Source organism: Rhincodon typus, chromosome 26, assembly GCF_021869965.1.
Source record: "Rhincodon typus isolate 14 chromosome 26, sRhiTyp1.1, whole genome shotgun sequence".
NCBI lineage: Eukaryota > Metazoa > Chordata > Chondrichthyes > Orectolobiformes > Rhincodontidae > Rhincodon > Rhincodon typus.
In genome coordinates this window covers 18,762,117-18,786,476 of record NC_063357.1, presented here as the reverse complement: position 1 = coordinate 18,786,476, position 24,360 = coordinate 18,762,117, and the positions used below count along the sequence as shown (strand labels likewise).

General features: G+C 39.4%; 1 protein-coding gene across 3 annotated transcripts in view; it reads right to left on the bottom strand.

Annotated features, from left to right (window-relative positions):
* Window positions 1-24,360, bottom strand: part of acaca (acetyl-CoA carboxylase alpha) — a 269,320-nt gene that overhangs the window by 137,243 nt on the left and 107,717 nt on the right. For all 3 annotated transcript variants that reach the window (XM_048612563.1, XM_048612564.1, XM_048612565.1), the window contains exons 29-35: window positions 22,679-22,702; window positions 13,324-13,467; window positions 11,733-11,835; window positions 9,244-9,351; window positions 6,456-6,512; window positions 5,387-5,431; window positions 401-442 (exon numbers count right to left, since the gene is read on the bottom strand). In XM_048612563.1, the coding sequence (XP_048468520.1) occupies window positions 401-442; window positions 5,387-5,431; window positions 6,456-6,512; window positions 9,244-9,351; window positions 11,733-11,835; window positions 13,324-13,467; window positions 22,679-22,702 (523 nt within the window). The remainder of the gene's footprint in view (window positions 1-400; window positions 443-5,386; window positions 5,432-6,455; window positions 6,513-9,243; window positions 9,352-11,732; window positions 11,836-13,323; window positions 13,468-22,678; window positions 22,703-24,360) is intronic.

Sequence of the window (24,360 nt, the reverse complement as noted above, 5' to 3'; positions counted from 1 at the left end):
AGAATGTACCTTCTTTCAAATAATTGTCAAACTAATTCAGTTGATAATTTTTATATTAGGGCCCTGCTCCTGTATTTTCAATGAATTCTGACCTAATCTAACACAAAGTTTCCTGTTGTTCAAGGACACTGTTCACAATGGAGGCTTGCAAACAAAACTGATATCAAATAAATGTGCAAAAGAATCAGAGGTACTTTTAATGTGGTCTTTTATTACAGCCTAGAAACACAGCGGAAGCAGATTTAACAATAACTTTCAAAAGACAATTGGATAAATACTTGAAAGTAAAATATTTAGGTCAGTTTTTTGAAGAGCCAGCACAGCGACAATGGGCCAAATGTCTCCCTTCATATTAAGATTCTTTTTATGATATATAGCTCAATTCTGCTGTATACCTTACCTTGTCTCTTGAGCGGAAAGTGAAGAACTTTGGAAACTCTCTCTGTGTAAAAGAAAGGAGGAGGAGGAGAAAAAAAAAAATTCACCTTTAAAATACGATGTTAAGTGTCTGTGACCAACATGTAGAAATACAAAAGTTCAGCGGAGAAAAGAGACATTAAATGCCCAAGAAAACCACAATAAATCAAATTTAGCATGCACAAAGTGCCAGTGATCAAGACAATCAAGTATTTCTGGAAAAAGAAAAATTGCTGCTGAAGTCATAAAAAGAAATTCATTAAAATAGTTTTGCTTCCTCCAGAACAATAAAAAAAAGCAGCTTTTAAAGGTTTATTTCTCCCTTCAGACGTAGCATTATTGCTTTGCAAATGCAACCTGCCTGACGCAATTGTTGGGATAATAGCTGTAAGATATTTAATGGCTGTAATGCCAATATGTAGGAAAATATCATACAAAGATACTGCTCAGTAAAAGCTGAAACCAATGCTACCTAATGTCTGCTTTGGGGAAAGGCTTTTATTTTTACCCCCTTCCCCCCCAAGTTGAAAGCAGTTAGATCAAATTGAACCTGAATATCCAGCAGTGCCTACGGAGGTCATTAGCCCCTGCTGTGACAGAGCAGTCAGCCATTACATAGGCAATCATAATAATGTGCTTAATTTAACTGCTCAACACACCCTGGAAGTCAGGAAATTTGAAAACGAGCAAAAAAAATAATTTTAACTTGTTATTACATTGATAATCAGGTTAAACGGCCGATAAGAGAGATTACATAGTTATCGGACCAACTCTGCACCCCCTGTCCACCTTCCTGTGGTGCTTATTACAGAAACAGTAAATAAAATTAGTAAGCACGGTAGTGTGGAATCTGCAGATTGTTTTATTTATTAATGAAACATGTGGATGAAAAGAGAAAGAAATTGCATTTGCATTTTACATTCTTACAGAGACTGCACTCAAAATTAATCTAATGAACAGAAGACAAATTCTCGAGCTGAAACGAACTTGGCTACACGTCTACATTAGGAACACTTGAATTCTACCCATTGGGCCACTTGTACCTTACCCTTACTGGATCATTCATCCTGGTTAGGTCCCTCCTCCATGCAATTAAGACGAAGTGAAACATAGCACATAAAATAATTGAAAATGCACAAAACAATGCTAGGAATGAATTACATAATGTTCAACTGAAACTCTTGCATCACAATTTAGAAACAAATTGAACTCCATAATTAAAATAGCATACAAAAAAAAAATCCATGAGAAGATTTACAGAGTGCAATGTAGGCCAATTCGGATGTAGAAATTTGCTGCTATTTCTATGTTTGTAAATCGATCAGCCAGCATCCAAAGGGACAAAAAAAAAATCACTGAATTGGTAAAGAAATTGCAGTTTTAGTGTGGGCCATTAAAAGAAGCCAAGAGACCCCAATTTTTGGATTGATGAACTGTAGGAAAATTATTCAATTTAAAGCTGGGACCAAAATCTTCCTTCTCAGGTAGTGCCTTCAGATCAAAGATGACTTTCTTTCATACCAGTGTTGCAGCTGCTAAATAATCAAATGCTGGATTCACATGCTCTGCCGCAGGATAGGTGGGGTTTGAAAATGCAGGAGGGTAGGATACTTGGATTTTGGTATGTTTCTTCCACTATCTGTACTTAACCTCCATCTGAGCCTGTTGCAGATGTTCAAAATGGTAGCACCTTTGCAGATAACAAGGTGTAGTGCTGGATGAACACAGCAGGTCAAGTAACAGAAGAGCAGGAAAGCTGACGTTTCGGGTGTGGACCCTTCTTCAGAAATGCTGAAGAAGGGTCCAGACCCGAAACATCAGCTTTCCTGCTCCTCTGATGCTGCTTGGCCTGCTGTGTTCATCCAGCTCTACACGTTGTTATCTCAGATTCTCTAGCATCGGCAGTTCCCACTATCTCAGCACCTTTGCAGATGTTTCTTTTCCAGTTTGAGGGTATTGGGTTTGAGATTCCCAGGAGTCTGTGGGGACATCGCATTTTCTCACAGTGGCTTTACGGATGTCTCTGAAGTGATTTCTTTGGCCTCCTGATAACCACTTAGCATGGCAAGGCTCAAAAAGTAGACAGCTTGCTTTGGAAATCTTGTGACCAGGCATGTGCACAATGTTGCCCTCCCAACACAGCAGACTGTAACCAGTGTCACAATATTAGGGATGTTGGCCTGAGACAGGACAATGATATCGGAGTGAAAACCCACCTGAGGCATTGCTGGTGATATTTCAGAACAGATGTTAGGTGTCTGCCACACATGTCCATGTCTCCAAGGCATAAATGTAGGACAGTAACGCTACTGCCCTATACACTATGAGCTTTCACTGAGACTAACGCTGTTCCTCAAAAGTCCATGGGTTGGACTGGCACACTTCAGGCGATGCTGAATTTAATCATTGATGTCCATGCTTACAGAAATGTGGTTCCGAGGTATGGGACTGCTTACGTGCAGAGGGCAGCAGCAACCTCCATACATGGCCTTTTAAACATCACAACGGCCTTCAACTTTGTCAATTTGGACAGATTATGGACTGTCCCCTTCCTAAACGAAAACTCCAAGTTGATCTGCCAGGGTCATGGGCTTGCCTCCCAAGATGACACATTTTTAATTCACTTGTGGGACATGGGCATCGGTGGCTGGCCAGCATTAATTGCCTGTGCCAGTTGCCCTTCAGAAGGTGGGGCAAACGACCTTCTTGAACTGCTGCAATCCATGTGTAGATGGTGGAATTTTAATTTAATAAAAGATCTAAAATAAAAAGCTAGGTTAAATGGTGACCATGTAACCACTACCAACTGTTGTAAAAATCCATCCTCATAATTAATATCCTTTAGGGAAGGATATCTGCTGTCCTTATCCAGTCTGGCCTACATATGACTCCGGACCCACAGCAAAGCGACTGACTCTTAACTACCCACTGGGCCATTAGGGTTAGCCAATAAATGCTGGTCCAGCTAGCAATGCCCATATCCTGTGAATGATTAGAAAAAAAATTCAGTTGCCAGTAAAAATTCATCACCATGCACAACATGTGAACCATGGCCCTCATCAATGGATACCCACAGATTCATTGCACCAACGCGCTGTTTCAATTTCCTTGCTGCAACACTCCTATATTGAAGAAGCTTCTCGCTGAAGTGGAGATAATTTACAGGATGAGTATGAAACTATCTGACATGCACCACCTTCAGAACACAACACAACTATCTGTCATTGAGCTGCATATTCAGATGGCACTGCCTGTGTGTAAACTCCAATCAAACATTCATGGAGGATATGAAAGAACAGGCCTTAGACCAAACATCCAGAAGACAAAGGTCTGCTATAAGCATACTCCTGCAGCACAACATGTCAAGTCGATCAAGATCGAGGGAAAGCCACAGAGCAATCTGGATCAATGACCACAACAAAAATACCTCTATGAGCACATGCAATAGTTCAAGTAAATCGGTAATTTTAATAATCTTTCCAAGGCAGCTACGTAAATGTACATCAGGCAGTTCTTGTCTTTAGCTGATGGTTATCTCTATAATTTGAACACTGATCTACACTGCAGGAATGTTTTCTGCCCTCAGCTGGACAACGTACTTATTTGCCAGCTCGGGGTTGGGAGAAAATGAATAAGTTACAAAGCTTACCAATACGTGAGACTAAATAGGGGGTTCATATATCCCACAATTCCACACGATTAGAATCCAGTGACAACAACCAAGCTGTATCAGCATGTAATGTGACTCAATTCTACTCCTGTAATATTTCAGCAAGCTGGCACCCACAGAAGTACCTTTTCATATTATACTATATAAATATATGTGCTAAGTGAATATTTCATCGAAAAGATTATAAAGTATAAAGGCGAAATCTGTCAATCTGTGTGCTGATATGGCTATCAGCATGTGTACTCTTGTTTTTGGGAGCAAAGTTTATGGGTTAAAGTCCAAACTGCAAGTTTATCTTGGTAGCTTCATCATTGCAATACCGAAGGACTGCCACATGGACAGATGTACTGTCTTTCAGATTAAATGGAAGCTCTGACTGCCCTGTTGTGGATGTCAAAGACCGCGCAACACTATTTCAAGAAGGGCACTGACATTCTGATAAGTGTCTTGGACAATATTTATCCTTCAAAACTGAAATCATGATCAAATTATTGTTTGTGGGGACTTGGCATGCAAAAACTGTATGTTGTGTTTATGTAGTAACAATAGTGACTAAACATCAAAAGTTCTTCACTCACTGTAAAGTGCTCTGGGACATTGGGGTTGTGAAAGACACTACAAAAATACCAAGTTCTTTTGTTCTTTCTTACTATGTGCCATACCAAGGAACACGAGGATGGTTGCTCCATTCACATAACTCCCTGTCCACAGAACAGCAGATTGCGTTCATACTGTCAAGTAAGAGATGCCAAACAAAAATGTACTCACAGAGGAAGTCAAAAATCTAAGGGCAAATTCTGGCACCCATTCAGACAGAGATAAGCCTATAAGGGCATTTGCTCAATTTATCAAGCAAGTTGGAACAGTAACAACGGATTTTGGACTGAACTATGAATGAAGCCAGAACAATATTTAATTAATTTATAAAATCAAAGTATATAGTCAAAGATCAGCTTTTCAACAAGTACAATAGTCTGAAAATTTACTTCTCAAAGATTCCAATTCATTAGGCTTTTAGAGCAGTTTTTGTGAAGGCACAGTTATAATTGGACAACTTTTGTTAAGTTTGTGATTATTTAGCCCTAAATTCCAATACCCTAGAGATGTAACAGCAGACAAGTAGAGTGACCAGCTACAAAAGCATGATTGAAAGCTAGATATATTCTCCTCTATTGGTTAATGTTGGCAAGGAATAGTTTCAAGCACATAGCTGGTTTCTACTCAAACTCAGGCCGATTTCCTTCATTAACAAAAGGACACTACACCTAAGGAAACATTTCATAATTCTTGACTACTTACATGGAATCTCCGATCCACCTCATAATTACACTGTTTCCGGAAATCCTTTAGGGTAAAGTGAAAAGAAGAAAGTAGACAAGATCTGGTTGTTATTAGGAGGATTAAAATGCAATTATCAAACAACTAAATATTAGATCTGCCCTGCTTAATAATTTTCACATTTTAAAAAGGCTTACAACTTCATAGCATTTCTTGGACGTCATCATTCAGATCAAGAACAACCTTTTCAAAATCTGACAGATCAGCACTCATTTTTATTTATCGCTGTTTAATTGAAAAAGCCATGATGCCAGGTGATCTGGGCAGGTTTGTTTGTTGTATCAAATGACTTCTTAACACTCAGTTTAGCAATTCTTTTCTGCAGGAACTTTTTATGCTTTAGCATTTGAGAAACAAGTCACGTGACACACAAGACCTGTGAAAAATGGGCAAGGTGCCACATCACGACAAATCATATTGTTTACGGATGATGAGCAGGTAGGGATTGCAAATGCTGGATCAGTGATAACAAGCAGCTTCATTTTTTAAAAATCCTTTCATGGAATGTGGATGTTGTTGGGAAGGCCACCGCATGCGCTGTCCACAATTTCTCTTGAGAAAGTGATTTTGAACCATTTCTTGAAACAATACCAAAAGATCAACAGTACTGCTGGAAAGGGAGTTCCAGGATTTTGATCTTGCCACAGTGAAAGAAGAATGGTAATAGTTTCAAGTCAGGATGATCATTTAGGAAGTCTTGACTGGTTGATGTGCTTTACAACCAGACTGGGCAAGAATAAGAGGAGAAATTCCTTCAAGCAGAGGGTTGTGAATTTTCTACCCCTGAGGGTTATGGATGTTCCTCTGTTGAGTATATTCATGTTTGAGATAATAGATTTTTGGTCTTTCAACGAATCAGCGAAGATAGTGAGCAGGTGGAAGAGTGAAGCTAAGGCAAATCAGCCATAATCACACTGAAAGGCGCAGCAGGCTTAAGAGGCTGAATGATCCACTATGGCCATTTTCTAAGTGATTTGTGTATTTTTTGGGAAAAGGTGGGAATAGTCTGATGACAACGAAGAAACAGTACCTTCTGAGCTACAAGAAAGGTCAGACGACGGATACCATGGTCAAACAGAATTGATCTCTGGAACAAAAAAAAACAAATCATGAAGTGTCTCAACCAATCTTCAAGAATGTGCATCATAAACAAGATGTTAGCATTTCTGGCAGGTAGAAAAAGATAACACTTGATGTCATTCCAAATCATACAGACCAAAAAACTACTGGCCTAATCAATGCTGATTTAATATATTTATATTGGGCATTTATGGGTATGGCTGCCACAATTCCATGACTTCCAGTAGCAACGTTTGTATTTGAAATGAACAATGATAACAAGTTGGATTTATATAGCATCTTTAATACAATAAAGTGCCTCATAGGAACATTATAAAGCAAAGTAAAACAGTCACAGAAATGGAAATTATATTGGATGACCTAAAAAACAAAATTGGCTTTAGGGAAGGGCAAGCTTGGGCTTAGTAAGGATATTCTCCCCAACTGAATAATTTAGCTTCACCTGCTTCCTCAATTCACAGTGGACACACTCAAAACTGGACATCTGAATAAAGCTACAGAGGGATACCAATACCCCTGAAAGTCTATGACAGCAAGAATTATGCATTCAGGGTAGAATACATCGGTTCAATGTCCACATGGACAGCTGGTATTAATACGCAAATTTCCCTTGCTATTACCAGTGTTTCTCTGGCTAAACAGCCAATTCTGGGACTGCACTGCAGAATACCCTGTAACCTCACCATTAATTTTGACATTCCTCTCCTGATTTCAGTCTTGCTGATTTCCACTGATAACTTACCTTTCCAATCTGCCTCTCAGCAACCTATATCTGCAATCTCCCCCGTTTTGTTCTTTGTCTCAACTGTGACCTTCCACATTTCAGCATTTGACCCTTTATACATGTGCCTTCTTAATCTTCTCATTTTTCTGCACTTCTTCTCATCTCCAAATACCATCTCAATACTTCCTGCTTTGAACACACCCTTGCTCACCTCCCCAACTCTTCTTCTAACTTGAATTCAATGTTTCATTCCGAAGGCATCATATAAATGTAAATTTAAAGACAAATATTTTTAATTTATTCTTGGAACATATGTATATTGGTATGGGTGACATTTATTACCTACACCAGTTAAACAGTAGATTACTTTGGTATTAAATTTGAGGTCATACAGGTCAAACAAGTTAAGGAGTCTGGTTTCCCACACTAAATGGCATTAACGAAATAGCTGGCTTGCCATAACAGTCTGACATCTCCTTGTCACTATTGATTATAGTTTGTCATTTTCAGATTTTGTTTAAACTAAATTAACATGAATTCTCAAACCAAATTATTTGAATTTGAACTCCAAGGACTAGAAGTCCCAAGTCTTTGAATTATTAGATGAGCAACATAACCACAACAGTAATATTACTTGTAACCAATGTATTGAAACCTCTTGTAACATGGAGTAAGTTTTCTATTAATAATAAACAGTGATTAATTAGGGTTTTGCTCTGGAACATTGGCTCTATTTCTCAACTAGACTTTTTTTTTTATTTATTTCTTGAACCTTGACAGCTCATAAATCCTGTAGGAAATTTGCTGTTCATGTAACAGAAATGACCTAATCATGCAAAATGTCATCTAAACACTGAAATTCAGTTCGTCAAAAAAAATTATTATTTTCCATATCAGACTAGAGACTTTCTTTGCAGGACAATGACCATGTGGAAATGTTCATCTTAAATCTCACAGATGTGTTGCCTCAATACTTCTTTCTCAAAATGTTGCATGATAATCACAACAATTCTAATCAAACATGAATCTTTATTTTATAGTCAAGGGAAAAAAAGTCAAACAAGCCTTATTTTTACTTGCAGTCATCTGCTAATATACAATTTTAAATACTGACCCCAAGTTCTCATATTTGAAATCCGCTGCTACTCAGCGCTCTTTAATACCCTTTGACTAAGAGGTGGCGGGTGACTTGATACAGGCTCCTGCAACTCCTCGAGCTCAGATATTATTGGAAATATAAATAAGTAGACAAGGTCTCAAATTCTCATCTGCCATGCTTGCACTTTCATGGCTTACTGTGCTCAGGATAATTCCTTGGACAACATCACGGAAGTTTAAGCATACATTTTTATCATTTAACCTCACAACACAAGCTTCTAATACTCTTACATAACAAATATATTCTTTTCCTTTGGAAGGTGGATGAGTAAGCCGTAATGAGCCTTGCCCATCCTCTGCTATAAAGCGGCTTTTCTTTTTCAAGTGTGCCAAGACAATGAGTATTGGTAATCTGTTCAGGCACAGACTCACAGCTGACCTCAATCTTCTCAATGATGCCCAAATTTGCAGAGGGTTCTTGTGGCACAGTGGTAGTGCCCTTATCTCTAGATCAAGAGGCCCAGGTTCATGTCCTACCTGCTCCAGGCATGTGTCACTGCACTTCTGAACAGGGCAATTAGAAAATATCTACCTAAACCTGCATGCAGTTTCCAGCAGCAAGGAGGTAGTAATGAGTGCAAGCCTGTTTTCTTTCTGTTTATAGCCCAGAGAACTGTTGAAGCCAAATGCATTGACCAGTGGTCAAATGAAGCACAGAAATCCTACATTTCCAGTTTTATATTGCACCAAGTTTTACAAACTGAACTATGAGGGACTGGTCAGTACTTTGTAAAGCTACTATCGAATGCATGCCAGCCAAAACTAATCACTTACTTTCTCTAAAGGCAACTTTTGAGTCATGGGCAAGTACTTATTTCACAGCATAATAATAAAACGGACTATTATATGTACTCACCATGGAGTGCATGAATTCCCCAAACATTATCACCAGGGCATCATCATCAGTATCGTTATCAATCTTGATAGCCACATTCAGAATATGAATAGGCTCATCTCTTGTACTCTGCAAGTTTAAAAAGAAGATGAGGAGGTATAAGGGGCAGGGTGAGGGAGGTAGTGATTGTATGTACTCTAGGTTTAAATAATTTAATGACAAACAATGGAAATATACAGGTCAGGAGTGTTCTCAGAGCTGCCCCCACTGCAATTTCTCTGGAAGGGACATGGAATTCCTGTCTATATCCACATATGACTGTAAAAGAGAACATGGTCACACACAGGTCTATTTGATTTCTATGATACAGTCATGCAAACAGTTGAAAAGTGCTACATTCAGAATTAAATTAAGAAGTGACTCTCCTGGTCCTGAATCCATTATTGTTACCTTCAGTACAGGTACTATTCTCCATTCAGACAGCAATTGGAGTTGCCTCCTAGTAAAGAGATTCTTTTCTACACTTATTTCAGGCATCTAGAAGCCTGAGTCGAATTCAGCAAAACTCATGTAAAAATCTGAAAGAATGAAAACTCAAAAAAGGCAAACATATCCTAGTATAATATCCCAACATGTTACAAAAATCAGGAAAACAAGAGGCTTGTCCAGAGTGAAGCATGGAAACAAAATTATTAAGAATACACAGTTCAAGCAGCATTTAGTTCATCGGGAGACTCCAATGGATTTATAAAATGGCCTTAAGTGTCAAGACACTTCATAAAATGTAGAAAAAACAACAGACTCTAGATACTAGTCACAGGAACAGTGATTGGATTTTATCTGCTTGAAGAACTTCCATGTACATAGTGCAGCCAGGAAAAGCTTTCAATTTATTTCAACTGCAAGTAATCAGGCTTTAAGTGCTACTGCTGATGACAAAGGAGTTTGCTTTGTGAATAAGGATTTTCAAGCTGTCCCATTTCCACTACCATAAATATAATTTTCCTCTTGAGGCTGAGTTTTATTGCCCCCTCACACAATTGGAACACACAGTCTCCAAGATTGCACATTTGCTCATGTTTTCCCAACTCTCCCACCCCAAACTCCGGTTTACCATCTTTCTAAACTAGAAACTTGTCATCTGTTGAGACTTTAAAACTCCAGTGTGAAGATTTCTTTCCCCTAAACAGAAACTGGGCAAAGGAGAAGGAGTTAAAACTCATCATTATGGTGATAGGAATGGGAACCTATTGCTCTCTGGACTTAGCATCAGCTGCAGGAACTGTCCATCAAGTATACAGCAGGCTTTAGAGAACTGCAAAAATATACATTCATCAAGGTGATTCCTTTTGGATAGAGTTTCTGTACAAAGTTCTGTACTTTATGTTTGATCCTACACACTGAAAAAAATGTTTTCATGTGCTTACTTGTATAAAAAATAATTTATACTAGATTTGAGATAACAGTGTGGAGCTGGAGAAACACAGCAGACCAGGCAGCATCAGAGGAGCAGGAAAGCTGATGTTTCGGGTTGGGACCCTTCTTCAGAAATGGGGAGGGTGAGGGGAGCTCAGAAATAGAGAGAGGAGGGGTGGGGCTGGGGAAGGTAGGTGGGATGGTGATAGATGAGCGCAGGTAGGCAGTGGTGGAGAGTGGTCAGTGAGGTGGGAGGGGCGGATAGGTGGGAGAGAAGATGGACAGGTTGTGTCAGGTCAAGAAGGCAGGGAAGAGAGGCAGAGTTGGTCACGGGATGAGGCCGGGGGAGTGGGGAGATTTTAAAACTGGTGAAATCCGCGCTTAGGCCCTGGTCTGTAGGGTCCCAATGCGGAATATGAGGTGCTGCTCCTCCAGTTTGCAGGTGGTGTCATTGTGGAAGCCCAGGATGGACATGTCACCCAGGGAGTGGGAGGGAGAGTTAAAATGGTTTGCGAACGGAAGGTGTTGTCACTTGTTGCGAACAGAGCACAGATGTTCTACAAAACTCCCTCTCATTCCCGCCTTCTTGACATGACACTCCCTCTCATCCTCACCTCTTTGACCTGGCACGACCCGTCTCATCTTCTCTTCCACCTATCCGTCCCTTCCACCTCACTAACCAATTCCCACCACTCCCTACTCGCACTCACCTATCACCATCCCACCTACCTTCCCTAGCCTCACACCTCTTCTCTCTATTTTTTTCTGAGCTCCCTTCACCCTCCCCATTTCTGAAGGGTCCCGATCCGAAACGTCAACGTTCCTGCTCCTCTGATGCTGCCTGCCCTGCTGTGTTCCTCGAGCTCCAGTGTTATCTCTGACTCCAGCACGTGCAGTTCTTGCTATCTCTCAGTGACTTATATCAAATTTGAGTTGGGATTCATGTTCAATTCAGTAATCTAAGTTTACTCTGATCACTGCACCATCATCTTTTAACAGGTGTGAGTTTGAGCTATGACACAGCGGATTCAGAGCTTGGTTCCTTAACTATCTGATACTCTAGCTGTCTTTATTCTCATGCTTGTGCTACTTACTTTATTGTCATCTTCATCATACAGTGAGGCATGTCCTGATTCAGGAAAGGTGGGGCTTGGAGGAGGTGAGTCAGAAAAGCAACTTGTCACATCTTGAAAGTTTCTGAAAGTACAGAAGTAGATAGAACTGTTCACGTATTCCAGAAATTAAAATTCTACCAAAGATGTGCTGGCACTTGTAAGTGTTTGAACATAGGAATGGTCAGTTCACATGGTGCTGTTCCTCTCCTGCTTGTTCTCCTGAGTGCATTATAAGTGAATCTTACACAAATGAGTTCAAATTATATCATACACTATGGATGCAAGGCCTGAACAAGCACACTGATAAACTGTGAACCTTTCTCAGCCTTTAAACGTTTCACGGTCAGTTATTCTTTTACTGTGGTCATGGACAGTCGATTCCCATGATCAAAAATATTCTCTGCTAAGTACTATCTATTCTTAATTACAAATGGAGCAAGTCAGGTACTCGTCTTTGACTCATCTCTGATCTTAGAGGTTTGGTCTCAAACGCAGCCAAACTGTGAGTGGAAACACTATTCCCTCTGTTAGGTGCAAATGCCTTACAAATAGAACATAGAACATAGAACATCACAGCGCAGTACAGGCCCTTCGGCCCTCGATGTTGCACCGACCTGTGAAACCAATCTGAAGCCCATCTAACCTAAACTATTCCATTATCATCCATATGTTTATCCAATGACCATTTAAATGCCCTTAAAGTTGGCAAGTCTACTATTTTTGCAGGCAGGGCATTCCACGCCCTTACTACTCTCTGAGTAAAGAACCTACCTCTGACATCTGTCCTATATCTATCACCCCTCAATTTAAAGCTATGTCCCCTCGTGCTAGCCATCACCATCCGAGGAAAAAGGCTCCCACTGTCCACCCTATCTAATCCTCTGACCATCTTGTATGTCTCTATCAAGTCACCTCTTAACCTTCTTCTCTCGAACGAAAACAGCCTCAAGACCTTCCCTCCATACCAGGCAACATCCTGGTAAATCTCCTCTGCACCCTTTCCAATGCAAACTTAGATCTTAACTTAGTTCCTAGACAGCACTGTATTAAACTACACCATATACAGATTAGAAGGATAAGAGCTTGTAGCAGAAACTTCCAACAAAAAAAATTAAAGAAATTACTCAATAGTAAGCAATTCAAATCTTCATTGATTTCTGTATGAACTGTTTAATGGATTTTAAAGTCTGACTTCCCAATACAATAATTTGAATCCTAAACAAAACACTAAGGAACTGCAGATGCTGGAAATTAGAAACAGAAACAGAAACAGAACTTGCTGGAAAGCTCAGCGGGTCTGGCAGCATCTGTAGACAGAAAGCAGAGTTAATGTTTCGGGTTTAATGACCCTTCTTCAGAACTGATTGTAGCTGGGAAAACACTGGTACATATGCTATACCAGAAACGTTAACTCTGCTTTCTCTCCAGAGATGCTGTCAGACGCGGTGAGTTTTTCCAGCAATTTCTGTTTTCGTTTGTGTTGATAATAATGTAAATGATGTTCTGTTACCAAGAACTGAGAAGACTAGAGGTTTACAGTTTAAAAATAAAACGTACAGGGGAATCTTACCTCACAAAGTCCTCAAAGGTGCGGAAGGCGACCATTGCCCCCATACGCTGGCACGGTGGAGTAAAAGCAGCATCCAGCAGCACATCACTTACACTAGCAACATGAAACATCCCATAATGGTTCAAGTTGGATGAGAAAGACATCCTGGATTGGAGCATAAGGATTAGCAATTAGGATTGGGTGCAACAGTTCAGTACAGTGTTATAGAAAGAAAGCCTACAGTCCCATGTTTGAGCTGAAGCACATTGTGCAAAATTAGTAACAAATGTGCAAATGCATCCAGATGCTGTTCCGAACAAGTCCACTATTAAATCCCAAACTGGCATGGGCATTTCGTTTGATTCATCAACACGTTTGTTACTCATAATCAGAGAGAATCAATCCTTCCAGCTGTCACTGACTGAATGCTACTGGAAAATTTATGATTAACAAGTGGGAATTCCGAACCACAAAAAGTATCTGTTTAATAAAGCTTCCTTCCCGGCCCACCATTTTAATGTGTTTTGCTATTTCCATACTACCTTTTGACTGTCCCCTTTCCTACTCTGCACTAGTTCCCACTGACAGCCAAGGATTCTGTTCAAAGGCTTCACTATTGTCAGTCAATGATTAGTCACGGTGGTGGGCGGGATGGGGAGTGGGTGATCTGAGAGAGAGTAGTCCAGGTGGGCAGAGATTCATCACCTCCGTGTGAATAAGCTTCAACTACTGCCCACCCCAAATGACAATCAGAAATCGATAGCCTCTGCCAGTGTCAATGATACACAGCAGTGAAATCAGATTAGAAGAGTCTAATCAATGTTGTTGTCTGATCAAATGACATGATGTGAAAGCATTGAAACATCTGGATGCTGCTGGATATTTCTGCACAGATTCCTTACAGCCTTTCCAGCACCTCCCTTCTGAAAATTACATCCATTGCCCCAGGTCCAAAATGCCACACATTAAAGTCTCCAGTACTTTTTCTGGATCCTTATTACAATTTGCTGTGTCCTCAAAAGTTGGTCCCATCAAACTTCAAGATTGTTTCCTCACTCCTAAAATCCGGTTAATAAGTCACTGCAACAGAAAGTTTTACAAAACCTGTTTTTCTTGTCCAAGAATTTTCCCTTTACACATTTTATTTTCTGTCTCCAATTCTTCACTAACATTTAGCCACATTCAATTGTGTTTCATGTACCATTACTTTTGCTGCTGGTCTAACAGATGCATGTTAAAACATACTTGTTGAAAAACCATATAAACCATATCCACGGCATCAAAGGAATCGAGGTTAGTCAAACTTGACCGGCCTTTTAGAAAATTGTCCTGAAATACATTTCTCCAAGTATTTTGTGATTTTTTAAATAATTCATCACTGAACTACAAATAATTAGACTTTAATTTCTTAGCATATCCCTGTCTGTTTCTTCAAACATTGATACATACTTACTGATAATATCCAGCTTTCCCTTATCCATTTCCACCATTGCTGCTACCATTTCCTACTGCATCATTACGACTACGAGGAAGCAAAACCCTATCCAGCTCAATATCTGCAAAACCAAAATCATCCTTTAACTCCCAGATATTCAAGTACTTCCAATACTAGTCTCTCCCTGGCTGCCTTATGGATCTTAAGCCAGAGATGTAGAACTATGTACCTTCTTTACACTAAATTTAATTCATCTCAAGATAATTTTCTTTTACTTCTACAACATGACACCCTCCATATATACCCTTCCTGCTCCTGAGCCAAAATCCTAATCCATACTTGTTAGACCTTGTGGGTGAAGGCCTGCCTTGGGTGATCTCCAAATTTATACCAAACATGACTTAAGTTGCACCATTCTACCCATATTAAACCTCATATCTTGACATCATTGTACAAGAAATCAGACAAGTTTTGCTTTAAGTTCTGACCAGATATTAGAAACTTTCCACTTCATGGAGCTAAATGACTAGTTAGTGGCTGGTGGTTGACCTGTGTGCCAGGCCGCACCATTGACTTATTGGATTGGTCTTGACTGACCCATAACCTCTTCTTGACTTTCATTTATTCACATTGTTCTTGGCCTGAGTAGGATGTCCCTAGGAACCTCCGGTTGTGGAAACATCCCGACCCACCCTAGCCCTAAGGTAACCTATTTTATGTCTATAACTTCAGACATTAATATACCATCGATAGGTAAATTCCATTCTGTAAATTCAAGCCTTGGTTATAGGACCCCACCCCCAAAAAAATGAATCCTCCTTCAATATTAAAATATCCTCAATTTAACAAAACAGAAAAATAAGCTTTCAGGAGACTTAAAAAGTCCCACATTTCCACAGCTACCCAGCAACTGCGACATGAAGGTCCTGCCCAGTTAAGTTCTATTCTATACTGTTGAACATTATTTGCAGTTTGATTTGAATAATCTTTCTGGAAAGTTTCATGTAACCAGGGACAAAGGTTTTCCTAGCACAATCAATTGTGCAGGTATAACAGATTAAATTTTTAACAGGCACTTCAACTCAATATGGAGCCTGAAAAAGTAGGGATGTACCACTGGCAAACTCCACCTGATCACACACCATGGGACCCCTTTACTTGTTAAATTGGAACTACATATAATTAAGCAGAAGAATCTCGTCACATTTTTGCAGTTAACTTGATTGCTTTTCCCACATCTCCAAACCCAAAGCACTAACTCAATGAAGTACAGTTCCACAGTCATTGCCCACAGTTTTTCCAATGACACTCTTTACGTGCATGCCTAGAATATGGGGGAGGTTATTTGGTACTGGAAGGCTTCACTTTTAAATCACAGCCAATGTTTTCACATGCCTTTGTCAGGATCAGCAGATTGTGAACAGAGCAGGAAAAGTTTGGTTCATTTTCCTTCCTTTAGCCAGCTGCAGCAGCCCTGTCACCAGTTCAGTTGCAGTTTCAGCAAGTGAACATGAAGGGCTACAACACAGTTTGCAGTGGTGGTGCAAAACAGGTATCAGATCAACCACCCATTCTAAACAAAACCTAACATTACTCCAGTCAATGAGGTGGACGTTTACCCAAGGACTTTCAGTTCAGTGCCACTGTATATGATGGTCTTGTGAGGGGTCTCTTGCGGTACAGTGTAGTGTCCTGGCCTCTGACGCAAAAGGCCTAGGTTGCACCAGAGGTGTGCAATTTCATATCAACAATGGCTCTGTGAGCTGAGCCTTTGGAGTCAGTAAAGTTACTATTTCTGGAGAATCTTCAGGAAAATAAAAATTGTGTAATTTTTAAAAATGGTTTAATTTCAAAAGGTCCGACTGGTTGCCTATCATTCAAGTCAACCAAGAACTGTGAAATGATCTTTTGCAGACACTTTATCCTAAAATAACTCCACAGAGGCCGTTATCCCATCAACAAGTCACCTTTTATTTACACATGGAAAGTCCTTGACAGTGATCCAGCACCCTCAGTGTTGGCTATAAAATGATTCCACAGGTGCATGGAGGAGTACGCATCAACATCACATGACAGGCTTTGTCGTTAATACATACAATGTCAGCACCCAAAGAATCTCCTCACCAGCATCACATGATCATTTTGCAGGCTTTTGTCGTGAAGTGCTTTCTGTGAGAGGTACAGTACAACCTCCTCCCCCATCAAGTCATCTTGACTTTCTTTCAAGGTAAAGTGTTAAATTTGCTTTTATTTCATTATTAGATATGAATTAAACATTTATTCAAATTGTGCTATCCTTCGTGTTACGCTTTTGAGTGATTTCTGAGCAATTTTGAGTGATTTTTTTTTGGTGGTCTGTCCCTAACCCCACTTTTCCCGTAGGCCCCGTTATTTCTATAGCACAATTTTCTATAATGCGTTGTTGCACAGGGATGCAACTATTGCGTTATAGCAGAACCGACCATTCTGGATTTCAATGGGTAACTTGTGTCATCCAGTTTACGGTAGTTCGGGCAAGTCACATCCCAAAGTGAAACCTGGCTTAACAGACCATAACTTTCAGTTTTGAAATTTGATTATCATGGTGGTCAATCATTGAACATATTCACAAGAGGCCACAAGTGTACTTTTTCATAAAAGAACATAAGATTACCACAAAAATGAAATGGATAAATCAAAATACAGTAAAGATCTCAGCATAAACAACACAAAGAAAAATTCAACCACTTCTCCTAGAAATACCCTTTACCAGTGAAGTATCACTCCTTTCTTCACTCTTCAATTTCTTACTCAACTGATAAGGTTGTAATTATTATGTTTTGCTAACTTTCAGCACATTCACCACATGCAATTCTCTCAATCCCTCCCCAAACATGCAGACACAAGCTAATTCATTGACTATTTTCACTAAACTAGAAGAAGCCTGTTTCTGGCCTCTTTCCTTGTGTTGTAAAAACTCAATCTAGCAACAATCTCAACAAATAGTTTACCTAGCCATTTAGCTCAAGTCATTTGATGTTCTGAAAATGCTGTTTTGACCACTGCTAAATAGAACATTTCTCACCCTTAAAATAATCACTTTTACAGAACTGAAATCCAAGAACTCATCAACCTCCACTTTAGAGCCCAAGTTTCCAAATTTAAAAAAAACATATTACAAATTTTAATTACGCTTGATATTCCACATCGCTGCTCCAGTTTCCAATAATATGCCATTCCACCCTCTGGTCAGGTGAGCAGTCTCTTAACTCAGGTAGAGACGTACCTCACTATTTACAGTAAAGCAGACTGTTAGATTGATGACTGATAAAACTATATTGCAGAATTTTTTACTGTAAATAGTAAAGCAGTAGAAACACCTATTTTCAATGTTTTCAAAATTACTTTGTAATTTAAAAACAAAGAGGAAAATACATTTGTTATTCTTGAGCACAACTGCCATGATAATACAGATTTGGCTGTATTTTCTTGATGTGTTTCACTGTCATTGCCCTAATTTTCATGATAAATGGCTGTATGGGTGTATTTTAGGCTTAGGTGTTCAGTCAATGGATACAAATGTACAAAAAAGATGGGTCCAATGCTGCAAAATTCCCCCGTAGATTCAGTTGCACTTGAAAATTTATACAACTTCCCCTTTCCACCCCTTCCTAACATGCACCTTGGGATTAGTAGGCAGGTACCAACCTCCTACAGATGTTTAACTAGGACAAAGATGAACAATTGAAGGCACGAGACCTCTAAAATTCACCTGAAACACCAAGTGACAGATGGGTCCCTCTGTTTAACTTATCAGTCAGAGAACAGAGTCCTCAAAAACTCAAAATCTGTTATACAAGGTGCTGCTTCTTCAAGTGCATGACAGGGAAATATCTTTATGCATCTAATTCTGGTCTCCTAATTTAGTTTATTCTATTGTTGGTCATGTATTCAGCTGACTAGGCCCTAAAGCTCTGGAACACATACTTAAAACCCCTCTAGCCTTGTTACCTTCCTTTCCTCTTTTAAAGATGTTTCTTAAAACCTGTCTCCATTATCATTTGCACTAATATCGCCTCATATGGCACAGTGTCAAATTTCACTTCATAACACTGCGGTGCAAGTCCTTGGATAGTTTTAATGAGGTGTTGTACAAATAAACTTACCTTTGTTCGAAAAATGAACGACAGGAGAGAAAGAAAAAGTATAAGAATAGCTAGACAATGGTGACTATGTTACAAAATAATTTAGGATAATAATTGAGAAGAACTTTAAAACAACAAATACCAGACTATAGATTGAAGAAAAGCTGATTTTGAGGGATTAGGAAAAGTGCTTTTGAAAATCAAGTTGACAACAATATTGGCAAACAACCATATAGAACTACAATCAAAAGCATTTCAAACAGAAGTCAGAGCCCAGGAAAAATATATTCTGCTAAAAATCAAGAACAAAAGACATTGCGGATGAGTAAAGGAATAAGGAAAAATGGTATGGAAAAAGACATACGCAGAATACATGGACAGCAGAAGAATCAAGGTAAGGAAGAATGCCAAGAAAATTGGGAGAAAAGTTTTTGTAAACAACAAGCAAGGTAAAGAATTTAATACAATCTATCAAAATAAAAACAAAAATAATAAAGTACTCCACAGACACAAATAAGAACAGTCAAGATAGGAATAGGGTCATTAACGGTTGTCAAAATAAAATGATGGAACTGCAGAAATATTAAATAATTATTTGAATTTACCATAAATGGACATGGCATCAGAAAATGAGTCTAGAAATTATGTAGCCACATTTAAAATAAAACCAAAAATATTAATTATACTAACCAAATGCAAAGAGGATAAAAACTGAGATTGCATTTGTGAATTTGGGAAGAATCCAGGGAGTGTTGGAGAAGCATTATTATACTTAATAATACATTAGAAAAAGGTGTTACACCAGTCCACCACAGATAGCTAACATTATGCCATTACTTACAGAGAGAGCAAGAAAAAAAAAGGGTAATGCAGTAGATGGACTACATCTGGATTTCTAAAAGTCCTTCAATAAAGTTACTACATGAAAGAGTAATGAGTAAAGTCAGAGGATGCAGAGTCAGGTGGCAAGCAGCAGAATGGATAACCGGTTGACTGAAAGACAGAAAGTAGAGAGTAAAAGCACCAAGGGTAGCTTTACAGAGGGGCTAAAGGAGGGAAGTGGAATCCAAGAAGAATGAGTGCAGGGACCAATATGTTCACAATTTATTTTAATGATCTAGAATTTGGAATTAAAAATATATTTCCAAAATTTACACGCAACACCAAAATTGGGAAGGTTGGTCAACACGGGGGAGGAGTACAACATGTTATGAGACAGCATTAATAAATATGAAAAGTGGTCATATCTGTATTGAAATTCATTTGTTAATTTATGAAGTGCCAAGATATTGGCAAGAAAAATAAGGAAGTTGCATTTTACTTAGAAACTAAAATCTAAATGGGAGAGTGGGGAATTGGAACCTGGGAATGCAAACACAGAGATCATTATTGACGCAGTCAAAAATGGCCATAATAAAAGCAAATCAAGTGCTAAAGTTTATTTCTAGAGGCATGTCATTAAAATAAAGAAGTTTTAAGTTAACTTGGATTAAACCTTGATAGACTACACTGAGTATTATGTGCAATTCTGATCATGACATTAAGGACAGAGGAGGCACTGGAGGGGGTACAAAAGATTCAAATGGATAATCATTTTAAGCATGTAAAATTAAAGTAGTAGCAGTAGTGTACTTAGATGGATAGAGAAATGATTGGCAGAAAGGAAAGAAAGAATAGGAATAAATGGGTCTTTTTCCAAGTGGCAGCTGGTGACTAATGGGTTATCACAGGGATTGGTGCTTGGACTCCAGCTATTCACAACATGTATTTAACGATTTAGATGAGGGAACTCAATTTAATATCTCCTAGCTTGCAGATGACACAAAGCTGAGAGGTGGGTGAACTGTGCGGATGGCGCAAAGATGCTTCAGTGTGATTTGGACAAGTTGACTCAGTGGGTAAATGCATGGGAGATGAAGTATAATGTGGATAAATGTGAAGTTACCCACTTTGGTAGCAAAAACAACAAGGTGGATTATCAGAGATAGTAGGAACTGCAGATGCTGGAGAATCCGAGACAACAAGGTGCAGGGCTGGATGAACACAGCAGCCAAGCAGCATCATAGGAGCAGAGAGGCTGACGTTTCGGGCCTAGACCCTTCATCAGAAAAGGGGGAGGGGAAGGGGGTTTTGAAATAAATAGGGAGAGAGTGGGAGGCGGATAGAAGAGGGATAGAGGAGAGGATAGGTGGAGAAGAAACAAACAGGTCGAAGAGGCGGGGATGGGGCCAGGAAAGGTGAGTGTAGGTAGGGAGTTAGGAAGGGGATAGGTCAGGTCAAGGGGGCGGGATGAGGTTGGTCGGTAGGAGATGGAGGTGCGGCTTGAGGTGGGAGGAGGGGATAGGTGGGAGGAAGAACAGGTTAGGGAGGCAGGGACGAGCTGGACTGGTTTTGGGATGCGGTGGGGGGAGGGGAGATTTTGAAACTTGTGAAATCCACATTGATACCATTGGGCTCCAGGGTTCCCAAGCGGAATATGAGTTGCTGTTCCTGCAACCTTCGGGTGGCATCGTTGTGGCACTGCAGGAGGCCCAGGATGGACATGTCGTCTGAGGAATGGGCGGGGGAGTTGAAATGGTTCGCGACTGGGAGGTGCAGTTGTTTATCATCTGAACAACAAGAGATCGAGAAAGGGGGAGGTGCAATGAGACCTGGTGCCCTCGTACACAAGCAAGCATGTGAGTGCAAATGGTATTTTGGCCTTCACAGTAAGAGGATTCAAGTATAGGAGCACAGATACCTTGCTACAATTGTACAGGGCCTTCATGATACCACATTTAGAGTAGTGTGTGCAGTTTTGGTCTCCTTATCTGAGGAAGGATGTTCTGACTATGAAGGGAGTGGAATAGGGTTTTACCAGACTGATTCCTGGGTCGTAGGATCGATGTATGAAGACAGAGTGAATCGGTCAGGACTATTTTCACTGGAGTTTAGAAGAATAAGGGAGGATCTCATGGAAACCTATACGTTTTACAAGACAGGGTAAATGCAAGAAGGATGTTCCCAATTACCGGGGAGTCCAGAACTAGGGGTTACAGTCTAAGGATACAGGGTAGACCATTTAGGACTGAGATGAGGAGACAACTTTTCACCCAGAGTGGTGAGCCTGTGGAATTCTCAGCCACAGAACGTGGTTGAGGCTAAAACATTAGAAGTTTTCACGAAGCAGTTTGATATAGTTCTTAGGGGTCAAAGGATATGGGAAGAAAGCAAAAACAGGATATTGAGTTGCATGATCGGCCATATTCATTCCGAATGGCACAGCAGGCTCAAAGGGCCAAATGACCCACTCCTGTCCTTATCTTCTATGTTTCTATCTAGATCAGCAAAGTTACATTCATCAGGAAATGGTGAAGGTGATAATCTCTTATTAAGGATTTAAATTAAAGATTTTGATGGAGTGGAAACAAGAGAGAGTGTATTTCTACATGCAAACAACAAAGAACAGGCATCACCAACGTAGGCGAGTCTCCAAGAAATCCAAACAGGTATTCAGAAGAAATTACTGAGAGACGGTGTTGAGACAGTGTTGAGAACGTGCAATTTACTACCACCTGGGAGTGGTTAAAGAGAACAACATAGGTTACTTAATGGGAAGCTACAAAAGCTAATGAAGGAGAAGGGAGTAGAGGGTTAAATACTGATAGCATTAGATGAAAAGTTCAGGAGGATTAAATGAAAAAGAAACACCAGCATGGACATTTTGAACTAAATTTCTGTTTTTTTGTGCTGAATTTCTATATCATTTCATCTTCAATTAATTCAATTGTATTTTTTAACATTTTGCAAAATTAGAAAGTAAATTATCGTACAGTACCTGTTTAAGGTGGGGATGTTCCCTCTGAAATTAAACAATCACTGACAGGTTAGTGACGAAGAATAAAGAAAGAATTATAATTTTAATCAGAATGGACTATAAGTTCACATTAAAATCAGCATACTGGGACGCAGGATTAAAAAATCATTTTTCTAAATGCTGTACATTAACTAGACAGGCCAAGCAATGTTATAAGCACACATGCATGCATGCATTCACACACAGAGACACACCCACAAATTCTGTATCTCAGAATACCCAGGGACTGCAATTGCTGTAAAGCAAACCTGTATCTGTTGCAATGTACATATTCAATACCTCCAATGCAAAAGCGATGTATCTTTATAGTCATCAGACTGAAGGCTTAAACGATTACTTAAATGGGTTTTTAAAAAATTGTCCATGCAATGTGAGCATTGCTGGCAATGCCATCACGTATTACTAATTCCTAACTAACCTCAAGCAGGTGGCAGTGAGTCACGTTCATATTCTATTAAAAAGTACTTTCTTATTGTTTTGTTCAATTATTAGAATGGGTGACTCAGTGCACTGGTCATGTAAGAAAAAAAAAGAAAATGCTATCACACAGCTTTCATTTGATCTTTATTACAACTCTTGGTTGAACTAGTTGCCTGTGAATGTAGACCCAGAGATGCATAGTGATCCTGAAGGACCAAGGTGAAGAGGCAGAGAATTGCCCTGGATGTTGCATAATTGGTAACAATCAGTCCATATGGCACAATAGCTTTGGAAGTCGAGAAGCTATGTTGTCTTATTCCAGTTGTTTTAGCAGTGAGCTCATATGTACATAGCCAAAGCTCAAATTCCCAGGGCATCCCATCATTCAACACTGTCAGGTTTGGACTTAAGAGTATATCACTACAGGCAACAGAGAAAAGGGCAGGGTGATCTCTGCCACTGACAGTACGAACTATTTAAAAAAAAAACACACACACAAAATAAGCACAGTCCTTCAAAATTAAAAAGAAGCTTTTGAGATTGGGTGGTTCAGAGGAATGAGACACTGGAGGTAATTCCTGAATATTTTCAGATACAAAAAGATAGCAAGATAAAACACATTGACACACATACGCACACACCCATAACAGCTTGCATGGCAAAATATGTTTCATTTTTACAGCAAGAATCATAAATTGTTGCAGTATTTTAGATTTCAATATTATTTTTTAAACCAAGTCTATTTTTGATTCTTTCAATTCTGAATAAAATGACAATTAGTACATCATCTAAAATCATGCAATTTGAATTGTCTTGGAATCCAGGCATTATTATAATTCAGCATAAAAGACACCTGTAACTAACATTTCAGTCTTCTCTGGTGACTGGAAACACATAACAGCCTGCACATTCCCTCAGTTATGATTGATCTTCATACACATGCAATCAAAATTTCTCTTGGCCTTTACCATCAGCTCAGAGAATTTCATTTCATTTTTATTTTCACAGCATTCAAGCCTTTGCATCTGAAACATTTCATCTGACAGAAGTGGCTTTCACTTCTTCAAAATTTCCATGTGGGGGAATAGAAAGAACACAAGCAAGAAGCATGCTAATAGTGGCATTTAAATCAAGTCATGATTTGGTGGCAGTGCAGGCCACAGTTTTATAAATGAGGAGGCGAAACATAATAAGGTGAGAATTGATGCATTTCGCTTATGTAA